The 18,237-nt window shown below is 39.9% G+C and overlaps 1 protein-coding gene across 1 annotated transcript in view; it reads left to right on the top strand.

Annotated features, from left to right (window-relative positions):
• Positions 1 to 18,237, top strand: part of LOC143807800 (gamma-aminobutyric acid receptor subunit rho-2-like) — a 151,010-nt gene that overhangs the window by 114,941 nt on the left and 17,832 nt on the right. The window contains exons 5-8 of the mRNA XM_077289737.1: positions 1,786 to 1,868; positions 4,868 to 5,008; positions 6,169 to 6,321; positions 16,221 to 16,417. Of these exons, the coding sequence (XP_077145852.1) occupies positions 1,786 to 1,868; positions 4,868 to 5,008; positions 6,169 to 6,321; positions 16,221 to 16,417 (574 nt within the window). The remainder of the gene's footprint in view (positions 1 to 1,785; positions 1,869 to 4,867; positions 5,009 to 6,168; positions 6,322 to 16,220; positions 16,418 to 18,237) is intronic.

Below are 18,237 nucleotides of genomic sequence, written 5' to 3' on the forward strand. Positions count from 1 at the left end.
GGTCAGAGGAGGGTGGGGGTTCCCTCGGCGCATTGTGGGGGTGTGAGTTTGGAGACACAGGGGGACGCCTCTGTTGTCGCTTCTGTAAAGAGTTCATCATCTTGTGGCAGACGCATGCGTGAAGATAAACGTTCAGGTCCGGACCTGTGTGTGAGTGATTATGTATGGGTGTCCACCAAAAAGATCAGGTAGAAGTGTGGATCTGGAATCTGGAGTTCGAGGGTAATCGGGCCATATCCGGTGTCAGCCATTGTCGGTCCGAAGACTTACCAGTTGGAGTTACCCTCTGTAATGCCCATACACAACTCATTCCACAGGTCAGCGCTCTGGAAATTTGTGCCGCCTACGTTGTCATCTCCATCGTGCTGTGTCCACCATAACCCTGAGGGTCAGGTGACTGAGGAGGTGAACTCCGGTGAATCGAGACGTTCTCACTGTAGGTTGTTTACTGGTGAGGTCCAGTGTTGAGGGTCCAGAGGCCCCTCATTGAAAGGGGGGTACTGTCACGATCTAATTTTGGATTTGTGGCAGATCTGGTTTGCCTCAGTTTAAGACCTTTTTTCCTTTCTGGTCATCTGGGGTTAATATAGTTTTTCCCCTTCTGGTGGCCACTGGTGTTATTGCATTGCTGCTGGGTCAGCTGATGTTTGTGGTGACCACTCCCTCCATCCTTTAAGAGGTCACCTGGTTCATCAGCTGACTGTCGGTGTTAGTTCATTCTTCAGCGATCAAGCTGGGAGTAGGAGCTTGCTGGGAACTGTTGTTCTACTGCTGTGTCCAGTGAATCTGATGTTTCTTCCTGTTGTGCTGTGTCCTGCAGCATTAAGCTAAGTTTGGTTTTCCTTTACCTTTTCTGTATACCCTGTTAACTGTTGTATTAAAACACTGGTGCAGTCCACCTCCCTTGGGGGGAGAGGGGGCCACTGATAGGGCCTGCACAGGAGACAGGGATACGCTGGCGGCTCAGGCCTCCTAACCATCATAGGTACCCCTGAGATAAGGGAAAGCCAGGGCCCCATTGTAGTGGCAGGGACAGGTGCGGGTCCCAGTACGCCGTCCTGCCCCTTTATTGCCGGTAACTGCGTGACAGCAGCTCACCTGAAAATATTGTACGCCTTGCAGAAAGTAAGCAGTCGGATACCTAAGTTTTAACATGTATGTTTGGCATTCTTGTCAAGAAGATACTGTGAAATAAAAGTTAATGTCTGAAAATCAGAGAGTCAAAATTACTTGTGGGTTGTCTATCTACTGTAACAAGATGAAAGTTGATTCTGCAAATAAAATGTACCGTATTTAAAATTGACCTCTAATTGAATTTTATTATTTACACTGAGTACAAACTCCAACGGGCCCTGCTCTGATTCTGGAAGTTTTTCCATTTATTCTGTGCTCTTTTAATCCAAAAGTATGCACCGTGGTAGTAAAGATGCAGTTTTTCCCTTAAACCAACTAGATGTATACAACAAATCTTTTTTCTGTGGGTTTGGTTATGTTCTGATTGGCCAGGAGAGAAAGCAAATGCCCACGAAAAAGTTCTGTCATATATGCCTAGTTGGTTCAAAGGAAACTGTACACAATTATTAGTGCGGGACCTAATTTTGTAACGGAGAGGACCAAAAAATAAAAGAAAAACTGTTCCAGAATTGAGCAAAACCAATTGGAAGAGGCACTCAGTTTAGATTGAAAAGTCAAGTGAAAGGTGAATATTTGAAAATGTCTTCTGTAAAACTATTATGACGTATTCTTTTTGTTAAATTGTGTAATTTCTTTATTATTCCTATTCAGAATTACTGTGACTGCAATGTGCAACATGGACTTCAGTCGTTTCCCTTTGGATACGCAAACTTGTTCCTTGGAGCTTGAGAGCTGTGAGTAATCCAGGGCAATGTACAGTTCGTTTCTAAATTCTTCTACCTTCCATTCTGTTTGCTGGTCTTTTATTGGTCATTTGAAGAAAATCAAGATAAGTCCTAATAACACTAAACTATCCAGTATAATTACACCTACTAAATGCTAAACAAAACTGATGAATAACAAATGCTGTCCATACATTAATATTTCTACCAATAACAACTCCCAGATAATTGTCCTAAAAAATCTGCTTTCTCTTAATGTGTGTGGATGAGCAGTTACAAGGTTTGTTCATTGTGTATTACATAGCCAGTTATTCTAAATTCTGCTGGAAAAATAAGAGTCCTTAGCAAAAGGAACCCCCATGACCAACCCCTGGTTGGGGCTCTAGCATTGCACTTAACTGGACAACTTTTTTAAGATAATAACCTAAAAGGAAATATCCACATTTGAATAACATTTTGTTCTGAATCTTTAAATAATGTAAATAAATTCAACATCACTCAAATTTACGTAATAGACAGTAGTGGGAACTTAGGAGTTAATTCATACTAATATACAGTTGTACAGGGTGAATTACTCCTTTCTTGGCCTTTTTTCAGAGAATATGAATAATAACATCAAAACTTTTCCTCCACTCATGGTTAATGGGTGCGTGAAGCCATTTTTTGCCAAACTACTGTTTTCTCTTCTTAAAAAAAATGACAACCCAAAACATCCAATAGACCCCGATCAAAAGTTTACATACCACATTTCTTAATACCGTGTATTGCCCTCTCTAACATTAATGACAAGTATTTTGTAGTAGTTGTGGATGAGGTTCTATATTTTCTCAGATAATAAAGCTGCCTACTCTTCTAGGCAAAAAGTCTCCAGTTCCTGTAAATTCCTGAGCATGAACTACATGCTTGAGATCTCCCCAGAGTGGCTCAATGACATTGAGGTCATGAGACTGTGATGGCCACTCCAGAACCTTCACTTTTGTCTGCTGTAGCCAATGACAGGTCGACATGGCCTTGTGTTTTGGATTGTTATCATGTTGGAACGTCCAAGTACTTCCCATGCGCACCTTCCGGGCTGATGAGTGCAAATTTGCCTCCAGTGTTTGCTGATAACGTGCTGCATTCATCTTTCCTTCTTTTGACCAAGTTTCCTGTACCTTTGTAGCTCACACATCCCCAAAACATCAGCGATCCACCGCCGATCCACCGCCAATTCACCCCCGATCTAGCATCAGTCAAACATCCCTTCGGCGGATAATAGCTGCTCACAAATGGCACCCTTACAAAATCCAGTTGCTGCAGCATCTCAACGAGGATGACCCAGATTGGCATGCTGAATTTGCAGAATGGGCAAAAGAAAAATTGGATCAGGACCCTCAGTTTACACAGAACATTATGTTCACAGATGAGGCAAACTTTCTTTTGGGTGGGCCATTTATATGGACACAATAACATGGGAATGGTGACAGTTTTCTTGTGTAGGGTGTCTTGCATTGAAATCTGCTGCAATGATCCAGGTACTGCGTTCACCAGACATCAACACAATTTCTATTTGCTCCTAACATGTTAATCTCTGCAATGTTGTGAATTCCGTTCTTGGGCTCCCTCTGGTGGTTGTAAATGGCACTTTTGTGAATTCTGCCCTTGGGCTCCCTCCGGTGGTTTTGAGTGGAACTGCTGCTCCTTGGGTTTAGCTTTAGCAGCTGCTTCCACTGATCGTCTCTCCTGGCTCTGCTATTTAGCCTGGCTCTAGTCTTCAGCCAGTGCCAGCTGTCAATGTTTCTTGGTTGGATTCAGATCTCTCCTTGGATTTCTCTGATAGCCTGCTTCAGCAAAGATAAGTCATTGCTTGTTCTTTTGGTTGTCCACTTTCTGTGGACTTAATCGTTCAGCTCATGTTATGTTTTTTCTTGTCCAGCTTGTCAGTATGATATATTCAGCTTAGCTGGAAGCTCTGGGGAAAGCAGATTTGCCCCTCCACACCGTGAGTCGGTGTGGAGATTATTTTTGTAAACTCTGCGTGGATTTTTTAGCTTTTAATACTGACCGCACAGTATCCTTTCCTGCTTTGTCTATCTAGGTACTTTTGGCCTCCTTTGCTAAATCCTGCTTTCATTCTGTGTATGTCATTTCCCTCTCCACTCACAGTCAATATTTGTGGGGGGCTATCTTTCCTTTGGGGATATTCTCTGAGGCAAGATAGCTTTCTGTTTCCATTTTTAGGGGTAGTTAGTTCTCAGGCTGTGACGAGGTGTCTAGGGAGTGACAGGAACATCCCACGGCTACTTCTAGTGTTGGTGTTAGGATCAGGAACTGCGGTCAGTACAGATTCCACCTCCTCAGAGCTTGTCCCATGTTGCTCCTTAACCACCAGGTCATAACACTGCGAGATGTCAATGGCTGTAAACCAAGATAAACTTGTAAATATCTCATGAAAGAATAATGTTATGCTAAAACCAAGCACACCATTGTTTTTCTTGTGAAATTCTTAATAAGTTTGATGTGTCACATGACCCTCTTCCCATTGGAAAAAAAGTTGGATCCAAAATGGCCGACTTCAAAATGGCCGCAATGGTCACCACCCATCTTGAAAAGTTTTCCCCCTCCCATATACTAATGTGCCACAAACAGGAAGTTGATATCACCAACCATTCTCATTTTATTTAGGTGTATCCATATACATGGCCCACCTTGTATTGCAGTCATCATATTTTATAGTACTGTGCACTTACAATTGCTCATTTTGCCCTTCTACCAAGTTAATTCTTCTGTTCTCTTTAGTTCTATGACATCAGTGATTGAAACTATCTGAATCCTTGTAAACTCTATGTAGAAACAGGAAGTCTCTTTTCCATGCATGAGTCATCATTAGAACTACAATTCTATCTCACTGCAAACTCCTTGGCAAGGGGGAGGAGCGGAGCAGCTGAGTCAGGAGTTGAAGAGGAGGATTAATCATGAAAGGGAAAAGAGATTGTTCTGTACTGGTTACAATTATTGTCTTTTTTTAATAGATGCCTATACTGATGAAGATTTGATGCTTTACTGGAAAAAGGGAAATGAGTCCTTAAAAACAGATGAGAAGATTTCATTATCTCAGTTCTTGATTCAGAAATTCCACACCACATCTAGACTCGCATTCTACAGCAGTACAGGTAACAAAAATGTAAATGAAGAATTGAACGAGACCATTTTATTTATTTCAACATTAATCAACAATAAGGGATTCTTTTAATTTAAAAAGGTCAATGTCAATTCACAAACTATAGTGGAAGCAATGTAAGAAACTTTGTAATTTATTAGAGAAATATGCTTCTTTCTCCATCTATGAATAACTTCTCCCACTGCTCCCCGAACTGACCGTTCACTCAGAAATAAAGCTGCAATAAATCTTGCTCAAGACAAGGGCTGCCTGCTCAATGAGGGATCAGATTACAGCTGCCTATAGCTCACTCTAGTGCTGAATTCACAGCTATGCTGCTCAGTACTGCAGTAAGCGTTTTACCTCACTTTAGTGCTAAATTCTCAGCTATGCTGCTCAGTGCTACTGTGTTTTACCTCACGCTAGTGCTGAATTCAGTTATACTGCTCAGTACTGCCTCACTCTGGTGCTGAATTCAGTTATGCTGCTCAGTACTGCAGTAAGTGTTTTACCTCACTCTAGTGCTAAATTCTCAGCTATGCTGCTGTGTTACTGTGTTTTACCTCACACTAGTGCTGAATTCACATTTATACTGCTCAGTACTGCTGTATAATGTCCTCTTAGCTGTTGCTTCTTCTAAACATGTGCCATATTGACACAATAAAGCAGGAACCCCTCATGTTTCTGTGAACTGTGTGTGGGAGACTTCATAGAAGCTAATCTTGGCCAGCTAGTTCACATACAAATAAGAGAAATTAGAGATACAGACTGCAGAAAGGAAAACTAGTTAAAATGCAGCATAAACATCATACAATTGCGAGAAGTAGTGTTATTTTTCATGTACATGCACGCGACAGTCATAGGAAATGACAGGTATGCTTTAATGTAATGCTTACTTTTTATCACCATATCTGTCCAAAATTCTTAATAGCAATCAGAATTTTTTTTTTTCCCGATACAGATGTCAGAATTCCCTGCAGTGCTTGTTTCCTTTTTTAAGTGATTTCTCAAGTGATATTTTTGATTCCTTTTCCAAATATGCCACCATGTAAAATAGATCGATTCTTTACAAGCGCTGTCCCTCTGTGCACTCCAAATGTTATGCTATGGTGTGACAGCGATAACTAGCGACCTCACCCTTTCCTAATAAAATATTGCTTTTCTTTCTCACAGGATGGTACAATCGCTTGTACATTAACTTCACATTGAGACGGCACATCTTTTTCTTCCTCCTGCAAACGTATTTTCCGGCGACTCTAATGGTCATGCTTTCCTGGGTCTCCTTCTGGATAGATCGCAGAGCAGTCCCTGCCAGGGTCTCTTTGGGTAAGGCACATTAGAAACAGAATTGCTGACAATTGTGGCATTATCATTAAAAAAACCCCAAAACATTAAATCTATAAAGTGTTAAAAGATTGGTTTACTTTTGATCAACCTTCATAAATATATTAGAAAGTTGCTTTAATAGACATTCTGCAGTGTAATGTTATTAACTGAATTGCTTCCTATAGCAATAGCAACATTTCATTAACCCCTTCATGACATATGACCTACATTTACAACATATGTCATGTCCCTAAGTTTTAAAAATTATGAAAAATAATACCCCCCTTTTGCCCCATGAAATCTAAAACAATAAAATATAATACGGATGTGCTCTTCTCTGCAGCGGGGGCTGTCTCATTTCTACTGTAGGCTTCACTGCCCTTACAGTATACAGCATTTATTATTCACCTTTGATCCAACATATGTTCTGAAGAAGGCCAATTAGGCCGAAACGTCAACGCTTTTTTTTTATGTGGATCCTTCTGTTGTTTTCTATTTGTGCAATAAATATATTATTTCAGCATTGAAAAGGAGTGCCAAGTGTTATTTTCTTCTTGGAGTCTTAAGGATGTACGAAAATTTTGCCAGTATGGGGCCCTAAAATTCTTGGTGGTAACCCTGGTGGTAATGAATAGCTAGATAATCAAATACTATCACACTAGGCTGCTATAGTGGAGGCTATAAGGAGGGACTAGACTTATGGGGACCATTAATAGCATTACTTACCTACTGCACTTTTTATTGCCCTATCTGTAAAGGTGTTTATTGTATACATTAATACAATCATCTACCTCACTGTAGGTGGCACAATTGCCTCCTTGTTCATATTTCAAGGTATTAAGCAAACCTTTTATTCATTTATTTCTTTATGCTAATATTTTATTATATATTCTATCATGCATTCCTATTTTATTCTATTTTATTTTATGTAGGTCGTAAGTCTATTATACTCTCCTTATATCCCCCTCCTTCACTGTCTAGCGCGATAGTAATTGATTAATTTACTACATGTCCACTTTACATCAGCAGAATTTTTTAAGCAGGATTTTTTTGCTAGGAAGTTAGAAGGGTTAAAAGTTGATCAGCAATTTCTAATTTTTGCAGCAAAATTTAAAAAACATTTTTTTAGGGACGACATCATATTTGAAGTGACTTTGTGAGGCCTATATCACAGAAAATACCCAAAAGTGACACCATTCTAAAAACTGTCTCCCTGAAGTCCTCAAATCCACATTCAAAAAGTTTATTAACCATTCATGTGCGTCACAGGAATTAATGGAATGTGGAAGGAAAAAAATTAACATTTTACTTTTTTTCACAAAATTTTACTTTAGCCTCAAACTTTTTACTTTCACATGGGTAACAGGAGAAAATGCACAGTACAATTTGTTGATCAGTTTCTCCTGAGTACGCCAATACCCAACCTATGGAGGAAAGCTACTGTTTGGGTGCACAGCAGGGCTCCTAAGAGAAGGAGCGCCATTTGGCTTTTTAAACGCAAAATTTGCTGGAATCATTAACGGACGCCATGTCGTGTTTGGAGAGCCCCTGATGTGCCTAAATAGTAGAAACCCCCACAAGTGACCCCATTTTGGAAACTAGACCCCTCAAGAACTGTATCTAGATGTGTAGTGTGCACCTTGAACCCCCTGGTGCTTCACAGAAGTTTATAACGTCGAGCCGTGAAAATAAAAAATCTATTTTTCCTACAAAAATGTTCATTTAACCCCAATTTTTTATTTTCACAAGGGTAATAGGAGAAAATGCACCATACAATTTGTTGTGCAATTTCTCCCGAGTACGTCGATACCCCATATGTGATCGAAACTGTTGAGGCATAGTATAAAGCTCAGTAGGGAAGAAGCGCCATATTGGAGTTCAGATTCAGCTGGAATGGTTTGTGGGTGCCACGTCATAATGGCAGAGCCCCAGTGGTGCCAGAACAGCAGAAACCCCCAATAAGTTATGTCATTTTACAAACTACACCTCTCAATGAATTCATCTAGGGGTGCAGTGAGCATGTTAATCTATGAGCCTCACGGGAATTTATAGCATTGAGTGGTGAAGAAAGAATAATTACATGTTTACTGCTAAAATGTTGTTTTAGGCCCCAAATACTCCTGATTGTGTCACTACCCTACATGTAATTGGGAACTACTTTTGAGGCACAATGCAAAGCTCAGAAGGGAAGGAGCGGCACATTATAGTGCAGATTTTACTGTAGTGGTTTGAGGGAGCCATGACCCCTGAGGTGGGACCACCAATAAGTGACCCCATTCATCTCTCAATGATTTCATCTAGGAGTGCAGTAATCATATTGGCACAACGGGTGTGTCACAGAACGTTACACAATTGGACAGTGATGACAAATTTATTCCATTTGTACCACAAAAATTTAGTTTTAGCCCCAGAATCTACATTTTCACATGGGGAAATGAGCAAAAATGTCATAACAATGTGTCACACAATTTCTGCTGAATGTGACAATACCCATATGTGGCTGTACAGTACTGATTAACCACACGGAGAGACTCTGGAGTCTCGGAGCTTTATTTGCCTTCTGGTGTACAGATTTTCCTAGAATAGTTTGCAGACTCCAAATACAGAGACCCTAAGTGCTTGAAGAGCAGAATACCCCCCTCAAGTGACTTCATTTTTAAAATTATACCTCTGACAATTTATCTACAGGTTTTGTGATGATGTTACTCCCTGGCTGTTTTCCAGAAACAAGCAGCAGTGTATGTTGCAGAGTGAAAATTTCAAATCTGCTATTGTGGTGCCAGTGTCCAGTACATTGTAGTGCGAAGTACGTTATTCCCAGCTTGTGCTTCTGGAGACACGCACCCATAATTTAGGCAGACTCTGATCGTTACAGACATGCCAAACATGTGGATGATAAATGTGGTTTAGACACACTGTGGAGCTCAGAAGGGAAAGGAGCATTTGGATTTGGGAGTGCAGAGTTTGCTGGATTTCTTTTGGCAGGTGAGGAGTCATAGCATTTTTTCAGAGCCTTTGTACTACCAGTAATGTGAAAGCCCCCTATATTTCCGTTAACAGATGACAGACCTGAGTGGAAACTTGCTTTTTTTGTGGATTGAGTTGTGACTTTTATTGGGAAAATTTTACATAATATTTTTGATCACATTTATCCTGTGCTTTATGCTGAGCACTTACATCTGGGTTTCCAGCCAAATCTGTGAGTGACGTGATTCGGATGAAACCCCTGAGGGATCCATTCACTATAGTGAGGCAGGAGACTTACTTTGGACTCTGCCTGGCCTCTGTTTAGCAGTGTCCTTATTTTCAGAAATGCACAAAACTCTGACCGTCCGCGCTTTTATGGATGCCTAAAAAGATGGATCCTGCCGGATCATATGTCAGACAGCGTCCACAGTGCCTCCATCTGCCTCATTATAGGGAATATTTCACCAGGGGCTTCCATCTGGATCACGTATTTCAGAGATACACACAGAAATCCTGGTGTAAGCGCTCAGCGTAGAGAGCCTTACTGCACTCTTTGGGAGGCAGAATTTACAAATCAACAGCAGATGAAAAATTGGTTTAATTTATTTTTTACGCTGTTCCTCATGCTGTATAAATCACTGGATGATTTTATTCTTAGGATCAGTTCTATTACAGCGATACCAGATTTATATCAGTTTTATTTGTTTCTGTGCTGCCACACACTAAAAGACGTTTTTTTTTATGCAAAAACTAGTTTTTGCGTCACCATATTTTGAGAGCAATAATTTTTCCATATTTCTGCTGACAGAGTCATATCATGGCTTGGCTTTTGCTGGCCAAGTTGATGTTTTTATTGGTACTATTTTCGGGCACATGACTTTTTTTTTTTATCACTTTCTATTTTGATTTTTGGGAATCAGAATGAACAAAAATTAAAAAAACCTGCAACTTAGGAATGCAGAGTGTTAGATCAGCAAGCAATCAGTGGAAAGTTGATATCTCATCCTGGGACAATGAAAAAAAGTTAAAACAAAAAAATGATAAAAAATATAGATTTTTAAAAATCACAAAATAAAGAACAAGAAAAATAAAAAAATATGAATCCAAGAAATATATTTATGTAAAAACAAAAAAAGTATACTTTTGGAATTGCCACATCCAGAATGACTATAAAACTATCCCACTAGTTAACCCCTTCAGTGAACACCGTTAAAAAAAAAAAACGAAGGCAAAAAATTATGCTTTATCATCATACAGCCAAACAAAAAGTGGAATAAAACGCGATCAAATAGACAAATGAAAAAAAAATGGTATCCGCAGAAAACAAGCTGCCATACAACTCAGTCAGCAGAAAATACAAAAGTTATAGCTCTTAAAATAAAGCGATGAAAAAATATATATTTTCTATAAAATAGTTTTCATCGTGTAAAAGCGCCAAACCAAAGAAAAAATATATAAATGTAGTATTGCTGTAACTGTACTGACCGGAACAATAAAGCTGCCTTATCAATTTTACCACATGTGGACTGTCATAAACCCCCCAAAAAAACAATTACTGAATTGCTGTTTTTGTTCATTCTGCCTTCCAAAAATTGGAATAGAAAGTAATAAAAAATGTCAAGTGCCCAAAAATGGTAGCAATAAAAAACATCAACTCGGCATGCAAAAAACAGGCCCATGCATTACTCTGTCAGCTGAAAAATGGAAAATGTATAGCTGTATAAATATGGGTAAAATAAATAAAACCAATTCTTCACCTGCTGTTGATTTGTTCTTTCTGCATCCCAAAAATCGCAGTAAGGCGTAGCTTACGTATATCCTTCACTCTGCGCTGAGCGGTTACGCTGTGGTTTCTGTGTAAATCTCTGAAATGATTCAGACAGAACCCACAATGGAACATTCCCTATAATGAGGAAGATGGAGACACTGTGGATGCCATCTGATCTGTGATCTAGTGGTGTCTGTCTTTTTAGGCATGCATAAAAGCACCGGTCCACCACTGAATAGAGGCCAGACGGAGTCCAGAGTAAGGCTATGTGCACACGTATAATGGTACACTGCGGATTTTTCCGCAGCGGATTTGATAAATCTGCAGGGCAAAAACGCTGCGTTTTTGCTGCAAATTTATTGCTAATTTACCGCAGATTTACCGCATTTTTTCTGCAGATTTCACTGCGGTTTTACAACTGCGATTTTCTATAGGAGCAGCTATAAAACCGCTGCGGAATCCGCAGAAAGAAGTGACATGCTGCGGAATGTAAACCGCTGCGTTTCCGCACGTTTTTTTCCGCAGCATGTGCACAGTGTTTTTTGTTTCCCATAGGTTTACATTGTAATGTAAACTCATGGGAAACTACTGCGGACCGCAGCGTTTTCCGCATCGTGTGCACATACCCTAACTCTGCTGCCTCATTATATTGAGTGGCTCCCTCGTGGGTTTCATCTGAATCACATCACTTGGAGATTTAGATCTAAGTGCTCAGCGTAGAGCGCCACAAATACATATCTGGCAAAAATTAAGAGACCACTGCAAAATGTTCAGTTTGTCTGAATTTTCTCTTTATAGGTATATTTTTGAGTAAAATGTAAATTGTTCATTTATTCTATAAACTTCTGACAGCATGTCTCCTATTTTCCAAGCAATACATTTTTTATTTTTTTTCTGAAAAGGAGTAATGGCCAAACTTTAAAAAAAAACATACAGTGCTTTCAGACCTCAAATAATAAAGAAAAGTTTATAATCATTTAGAAACAACAATAGTAATGTTTTAACTCAGGAAGAGTTCACAAATCAATATTTTGTGGAACAACCATGATTTTTAATCACAGCTTTCATGCGTCTTGGCATGCTTTCCACCAGTCTTTCACACTGCTTCTGGCACAAAAATTTAAGCAGTTCTTCTATGTTTGATGGCTTGTGAATATCCATCATCCTCCTGATTACATTCCAGAGGTTTTCAATGGGGTTCAGGTCTGGAGATTGGGCTGCCTATGACACGGTTTGATGTGGTGGTCTCTTAATTTTTGCCAGAGCTGGCTGTATGTGATCCCAAATGTTATGTAAAATGTTGCCAACAAAAGCTTCAACTTAAACCACAAAAAAAGCAAGTCTCCATTCAGGTCCGTCATCTGTTAATGGAAATATAGGGGGTTTTCCTCGTTACTGGTAGAACACAGGCTCTGGAAAAGCTAAATGGATCCATGACCCCCAAAGAAATTCAGCAACTTCTGCACTCCCAAATCCAGCACCCCAACACCCCTCCCTTCTGAGCCCCTCAGTGTGCCTAAACCACATTTATCGTCCACGTTTGGCATTTCTGTAACGATGACAGTTTGCCTAATTTACAGGTGCTTGTCTCCAAAGGCATGAGTTGGGCTCCACAACATATTGGTGACTACAACTTATTGGGCACTACAATGGCAGTTTGCAATTTTCACTCAGCAAAATACACTGCTGCTTGTTTCTGGATAACACCCATGGAGTAAAAATTGCCACTACACCTGTAGATAAATTCCCAAAGGGGTATAATTTCCAAAATGGTGTCACTTGAAAGGGGATTCTGCTCTTCTAGCACTTAGGGGCTCTGCATCTGGAGTCCGCATATTTTAGGAAAATCTGTGCTCCAGGAGTTTCCCCCTATTACAGTCAGAGACAATTTACACCATACCTTTAATTTGGATGTAAATCTAGTTAGGGGTTTATGGTTAATGCAATATAGTTTTTAGATTTGGACCAACCACCACATGGAGATATTTAAACTGTTTTACCACTTGTATCCGAGCTAGTACAATTGTTTCCATGTGTGGGAGAGGATCCAGTGGTAATATAGATGACTTATCCCAATAGATTTTTAGGCCCGATCTCTGACCAAACTCCTTTATATCTGTCATGATTGGGTCAAAAGATGACTCTATATCACCCACATACAGTAGCATGCCATCGGCATACAGACTCACCTTTTCTATTATGTTATTAAACTTAATTAAAACCAAATACCGTATTTTCTGGTATATAAGACGACTGGGCGTATAAGACGACCCCCAACTTTTCCATATAAAATATGGAATTTGGGATATACCCGCCGTGTAAGACGGGGGTCATCTTATACGCCCAGTCATCTTATACGGCATGTGGTTCCCAGGGTCTGGAGGAGAGGAGACTCACCTTCAGGCCCTGGGATCCATATTCATGTAAAAAATAAAGAATAAAAATAAAAAATATGGATATACTCACCCCTCCGACGGACCCTGGCTCTCAGCGGTGCAAGCGTCTGCCTCCGTTCCTAAGAATGCAGTGAGTGAAGGACCTTCGATGACGTCGCGGTCACGCGACCGCTCACGTGACCGCTCATGTGACCGCGACGTCACCGAAGGTCCTTCACTCACTGCATTCTTAGGAACGGAGGCAGACGCTTGCACCGCTGAGAGCCAGGGTCCGTCGGAGGGGTGAGTATATCCATATTTTGTATTTTTATTCTTTATTTTTTACATGAATATGGATCCCAGGGCCTGAAGGAGAGTCTCCTCTCCTTCAGACCCTGGGAACCATACAGGACCGCTCCCTGCACACGCTGTACCCGGCATATAAGACGACCCCCGACTTTTGGGACAATTTTTAGGGGTTAAAAAGTCATCTTATACGCTGGAAAATACGGTAAGTCCTTTGAATGTCTCAGTTTACATGTTAGCGGCTCAAGTGTTAATGCAAATAGGAGAGGTTAGAGAGGGCACCCCTGTCTTGTACCCCTGCCCAACTCAACCCTTCTTACTTCCTAACAAAAAAATTATGTTTCAAAAATTGTTGTGATGTAAAGTAGACATGTGGGAAATGTTATTTATTAACTATTTTGCATGACATAACTCTTTTATTTAAGGGCATAAAAATTTCCAATATTTTCACAAATAAAGTCCTATCAAACAAATGTTACCACTATCATGAAGAACAATATGTCATGATAAAACAGTCTCAAAATCAGTGGGATCTGTTGAAACGTTCCAGAGTTATTACCGTATAAAGTAACACTGCTCAGAATTAAAAAATAGGCCTGTTAGGAAGGTGAAAACAGGCTTCTATGTGAAAAGGTTAAATCAGCAAAAATAGGTTTATACAGTGCAAAGCAGATTAATATTCTATGTATCCCTTTGTCACATAAATGGAACAATATTCATAGTATAGGCTAAGGGTTTAGGTCATTTTTGTCACAAATTTAGTTATTGTACACGTATTTGTGTCACGGGAAATGTACACGTATTTGTGTCACGGGAAGCAACTGCCCCTCATACTAGGGGAATCCTGTCTTTCCTTAACTCGGGGATACCCTTGATGGTAGGGAGGCCCGAGTCATCGACCTATCCCTATCTGCTGTCCAGCCCTGAGCTAAACCCCCAACCCCCACCCCAGGAGGTGAACAGTAATGGAAACCACAGATAAAAAAGCGACAGGAAATAAAGTAAACTGCACCACAAAGCAAACTATCAGGATGACACCATGTGTGTGAGGGGAACACAATACCAATAGGGAAATGAACAAACAACAAAGTATACTTCATCAAACTCCAAGATAAAGGCTTGAGTATCAACAGCTACTCCATCACAGGACCGGTATGCAAGAGACACGCAAATGCTATAGTCGGCGTCCAGGAATATTCTGAACCATACTAAAAGGGAGAAGGCGTTCCCAGCAGCCTCAGCCACTAATCGAAAGTTAACTCCTGCTAAGCTGAACATCAGTGAACAAACCACTGCCGATGCCCAAACTCAGGCTGAGCAACAGGAAGGTCTAAGACTGCATAACAATCTCCCCAGTGTGAACAGAGTCTGAAGCCGGCATGACAATTTGTTTCCAAAGACAATACCCTCTTACATTTGGTTACACATTTATTTCATTTTAACAAATTCTTGATGTAAACATAACACCATCTATAAAAAAAGCTGAAGTTGAAAAGAGGATGGCTTCTACAAATGCATAATGATCCTAAACACAAGTCAAATTCCACAATAGACTATCTCAAAAGGTGCAAGCTGAAGGTTTCATAATGGCCCTCACAGTCTCCTGATCTGAACATCATTGAAAATATGTGGCTAGATCTCAAAATAGCAGTGCATGCAAGACGACCCAGAAATCTCACAGACCTGGAAGACTTTTCCAATGAAGAATGGATGAACATACCTCAAACAAATATTGAAAGACTATTGGCTGGATACAAAAAGCATTTATAAGCTGTGATACTTTTAAAAGGGGGTGCTAGTAGCTACTAACCATGCAGGGTGTCCAAACTTTTGCATCATCTCACTTTTTTGTAATTTTTAAAATGTAAAAGATGGGTTTTTTTGTTTGTTTTTGTTTTTACCTAAAAATACAAAGGAAATGTGCCAACTTTAACTTTAGGTCTTGTAGAAATAATTCAATCTTCAATTTGCTTAACTGTTCACAATAACAGTAATTTTGACCAGTGGTGCCCAAACGTTTACATGCCACTGTTCAAAATATTGATTTGGCTATGTACACACATGTATCTGTAGTAGATTTTCCTGCAGCAGAAAACAAAACAAGGGTGCTGGCAGAAACAACTCTGCGTAAAATGCCCGTTTTGTTAAGCATTTTTGCGTTTTTGATGCATTTTTACTTGTGTTTTTTCTCATGCATATGAATGGGTGAAAAGCGCTGTAAAAATGCTTAATGAATTGACATTTCTGAGATCTGAAACAACACATTGATGCTTCAAATCTGCAAGGAAAAAATAAGAAACATGTGCATGAGATTTGTGAAATTTCATTCAGTTTGCTCGTAACTCGGCATTTTTTACCATGACAAAAACACACAGAAAAAAAAGTGAACAAAAATTCAACGTGTGAACAAGCATTGTCATATTGAGTCATTGCAGAGGGTGATTATACAGTAACTGAACTTTGCCCTGTTTGGTTTTACCTAGGAATAACCACAGTGCTGACTATGTCCACCATCATTACTGGAGTCAATGCCTCTATGCCTCGCGTGTCATACATCAAAGCTGTGGACATTTATTTGTGGGTCAGTTTTGTGTTCGTTTTTCTATCGGTGCTGGAGTATGCTGCGGTGAATTACCTGACTACAGTGGCAGAGCGGAAGGAAAGGAAACTAAGGGAAAAGGTAGGCCATTTATTACTTGTCCTGAGGGCTCATCCAGGGTCACAGCTTTCCTTCAGATTTAATTTGCTGCCTTTTGCCTTAATACGTTGGTCATGGCAGATCAGCTTGTTGGTGGTCCCCTGTCACCAGCAGGAAGCAATATAATTTGTTTTTGTGTAACCATTTTCCTTTTTTTTGTGAATGGAGCTGTGCGAGGGTTTCAACTTTTATCCTTATTATTGCAGAATGAGCTGCAATATTTTATGGCTCTATTAATTACAAACAATTGTATCCCTTAGTTCTTTTTTGGTAAGTAGAATTATGTACAATTATGACAATATCTAATTATACTTTATATGCTTTACTTATTTTGAAAAATAAAATATCTATTTATCTATCATTAGCGTATGCGTACTTGCTGAAAGCTCAGATGACAGGTAAAATAAATACTAGTGACCCAAAATTAAGGTAATGATTGAAATTCTGTAGGTCACTTTTTTATATGTTGGTTTTTTTTTTACTGTGCATTAGCAGATTATGCTTTAAGCAATAGACATTTTTCATTGAAGTGCAATGACCTGTGTAAAGGAATTTCTAGCTAATATACCCACATTAAGGATGAAATTAACCAGAATATTCCCTTTTTGAGGAAATTAATGGATTTATTTTAACTGTCCATGAGCATTAGCAATATAAATCTGGACTTCATAATAACATGCAAACAAAGGCAAAGCGCAAGGCAAGAGACATTGATCACTAGTGTACAAGGCCCAGACTCCTCTCTCTAATATAAATATATACATAATAAGTGATATAACATAGAATCATAGAATGTTAGCTTTGGAATGGACCTCCAGCCTGTTCCACTCATTGATCACGCTGTCAAAAAGTTTTTTCTAATATCTAATCTGTATCTTCTCCCTTTCAGTTTAATTCCATTGCTTCTGGTGTTTCCATGTGCAAATGAGAATAAGTATGATCCCTCTACACTGTGGCATACCTTCAGACATTTGTAGACTGTTATTAAAGGGAACCTGTCACCCCGTTTTTTCAGTATGAGCTAAAAATACCGCTAAATAGGGCCTGAGCTGTGTGTTACAATAGTGTATTTTGTGTACCCTGATAACCCACCTATGCTGCCGAAATACGTTACCAAAGTTGCCGTTTTCGCCTGTCAATCCAGGTGGTCTGGTCAAAGGGGCGTGGTGACATTGCTGTTTCTTCCCCCAGATCTTGCTTATTTTTCCGTTGGTGGCGTAGTGGTTTGCGCATGTCCAACTGGCGAATCCACATCACAGGTGAAGATAAAGAGCGCGATCTGCGCTATTTCCCTGGTGATCGGTGGGGCGGCCATCTGTTGTGAATTCTGCTCTTGGGCTCCCTCCGGTGGTTGTAAGTGGTAGCGCTGCTGTCTCTGAATCGCAGCATTTATCAGGTGTGTTCACTTTTTGCAATTTTGACTGGGCTATTTAGTCTTGCTTCACCCTTTAGTGAGTGCCAGTTGTCCATTGTTCCTGGAGGATTCACATCCCTGCCTGGTCTCTTCTGCTTTGCAGTTCATTTCAACAAAGATAAGTTCTGGCCTTGATTTTTGCTGTCCACATGCTGTGGCCTTATTGTTCAGTTCTTTTCCATGTTTTTGTCTTGTCCAGCTTGGTCTGTATAAGGATTTGTTTAGCCAAGCTGGTATCTCTGGAGATGCAGATATACCCTCCATATCTTTAGTTAGCTGTGGAGATTTTCGTATTTTCTGTGGTGGATATTTTCTAGTGTTTTAATACTGACCGCATAGTACTCTGTCCTATCCTTTCTATTTAGCTAGAAGTGGCCTCCTTTGCTAA

This window comes from Ranitomeya variabilis, chromosome 2 (assembly GCF_051348905.1).
Source record: "Ranitomeya variabilis isolate aRanVar5 chromosome 2, aRanVar5.hap1, whole genome shotgun sequence".
Taxonomy (NCBI): domain Eukaryota; kingdom Metazoa; phylum Chordata; class Amphibia; order Anura; family Dendrobatidae; genus Ranitomeya; species Ranitomeya variabilis.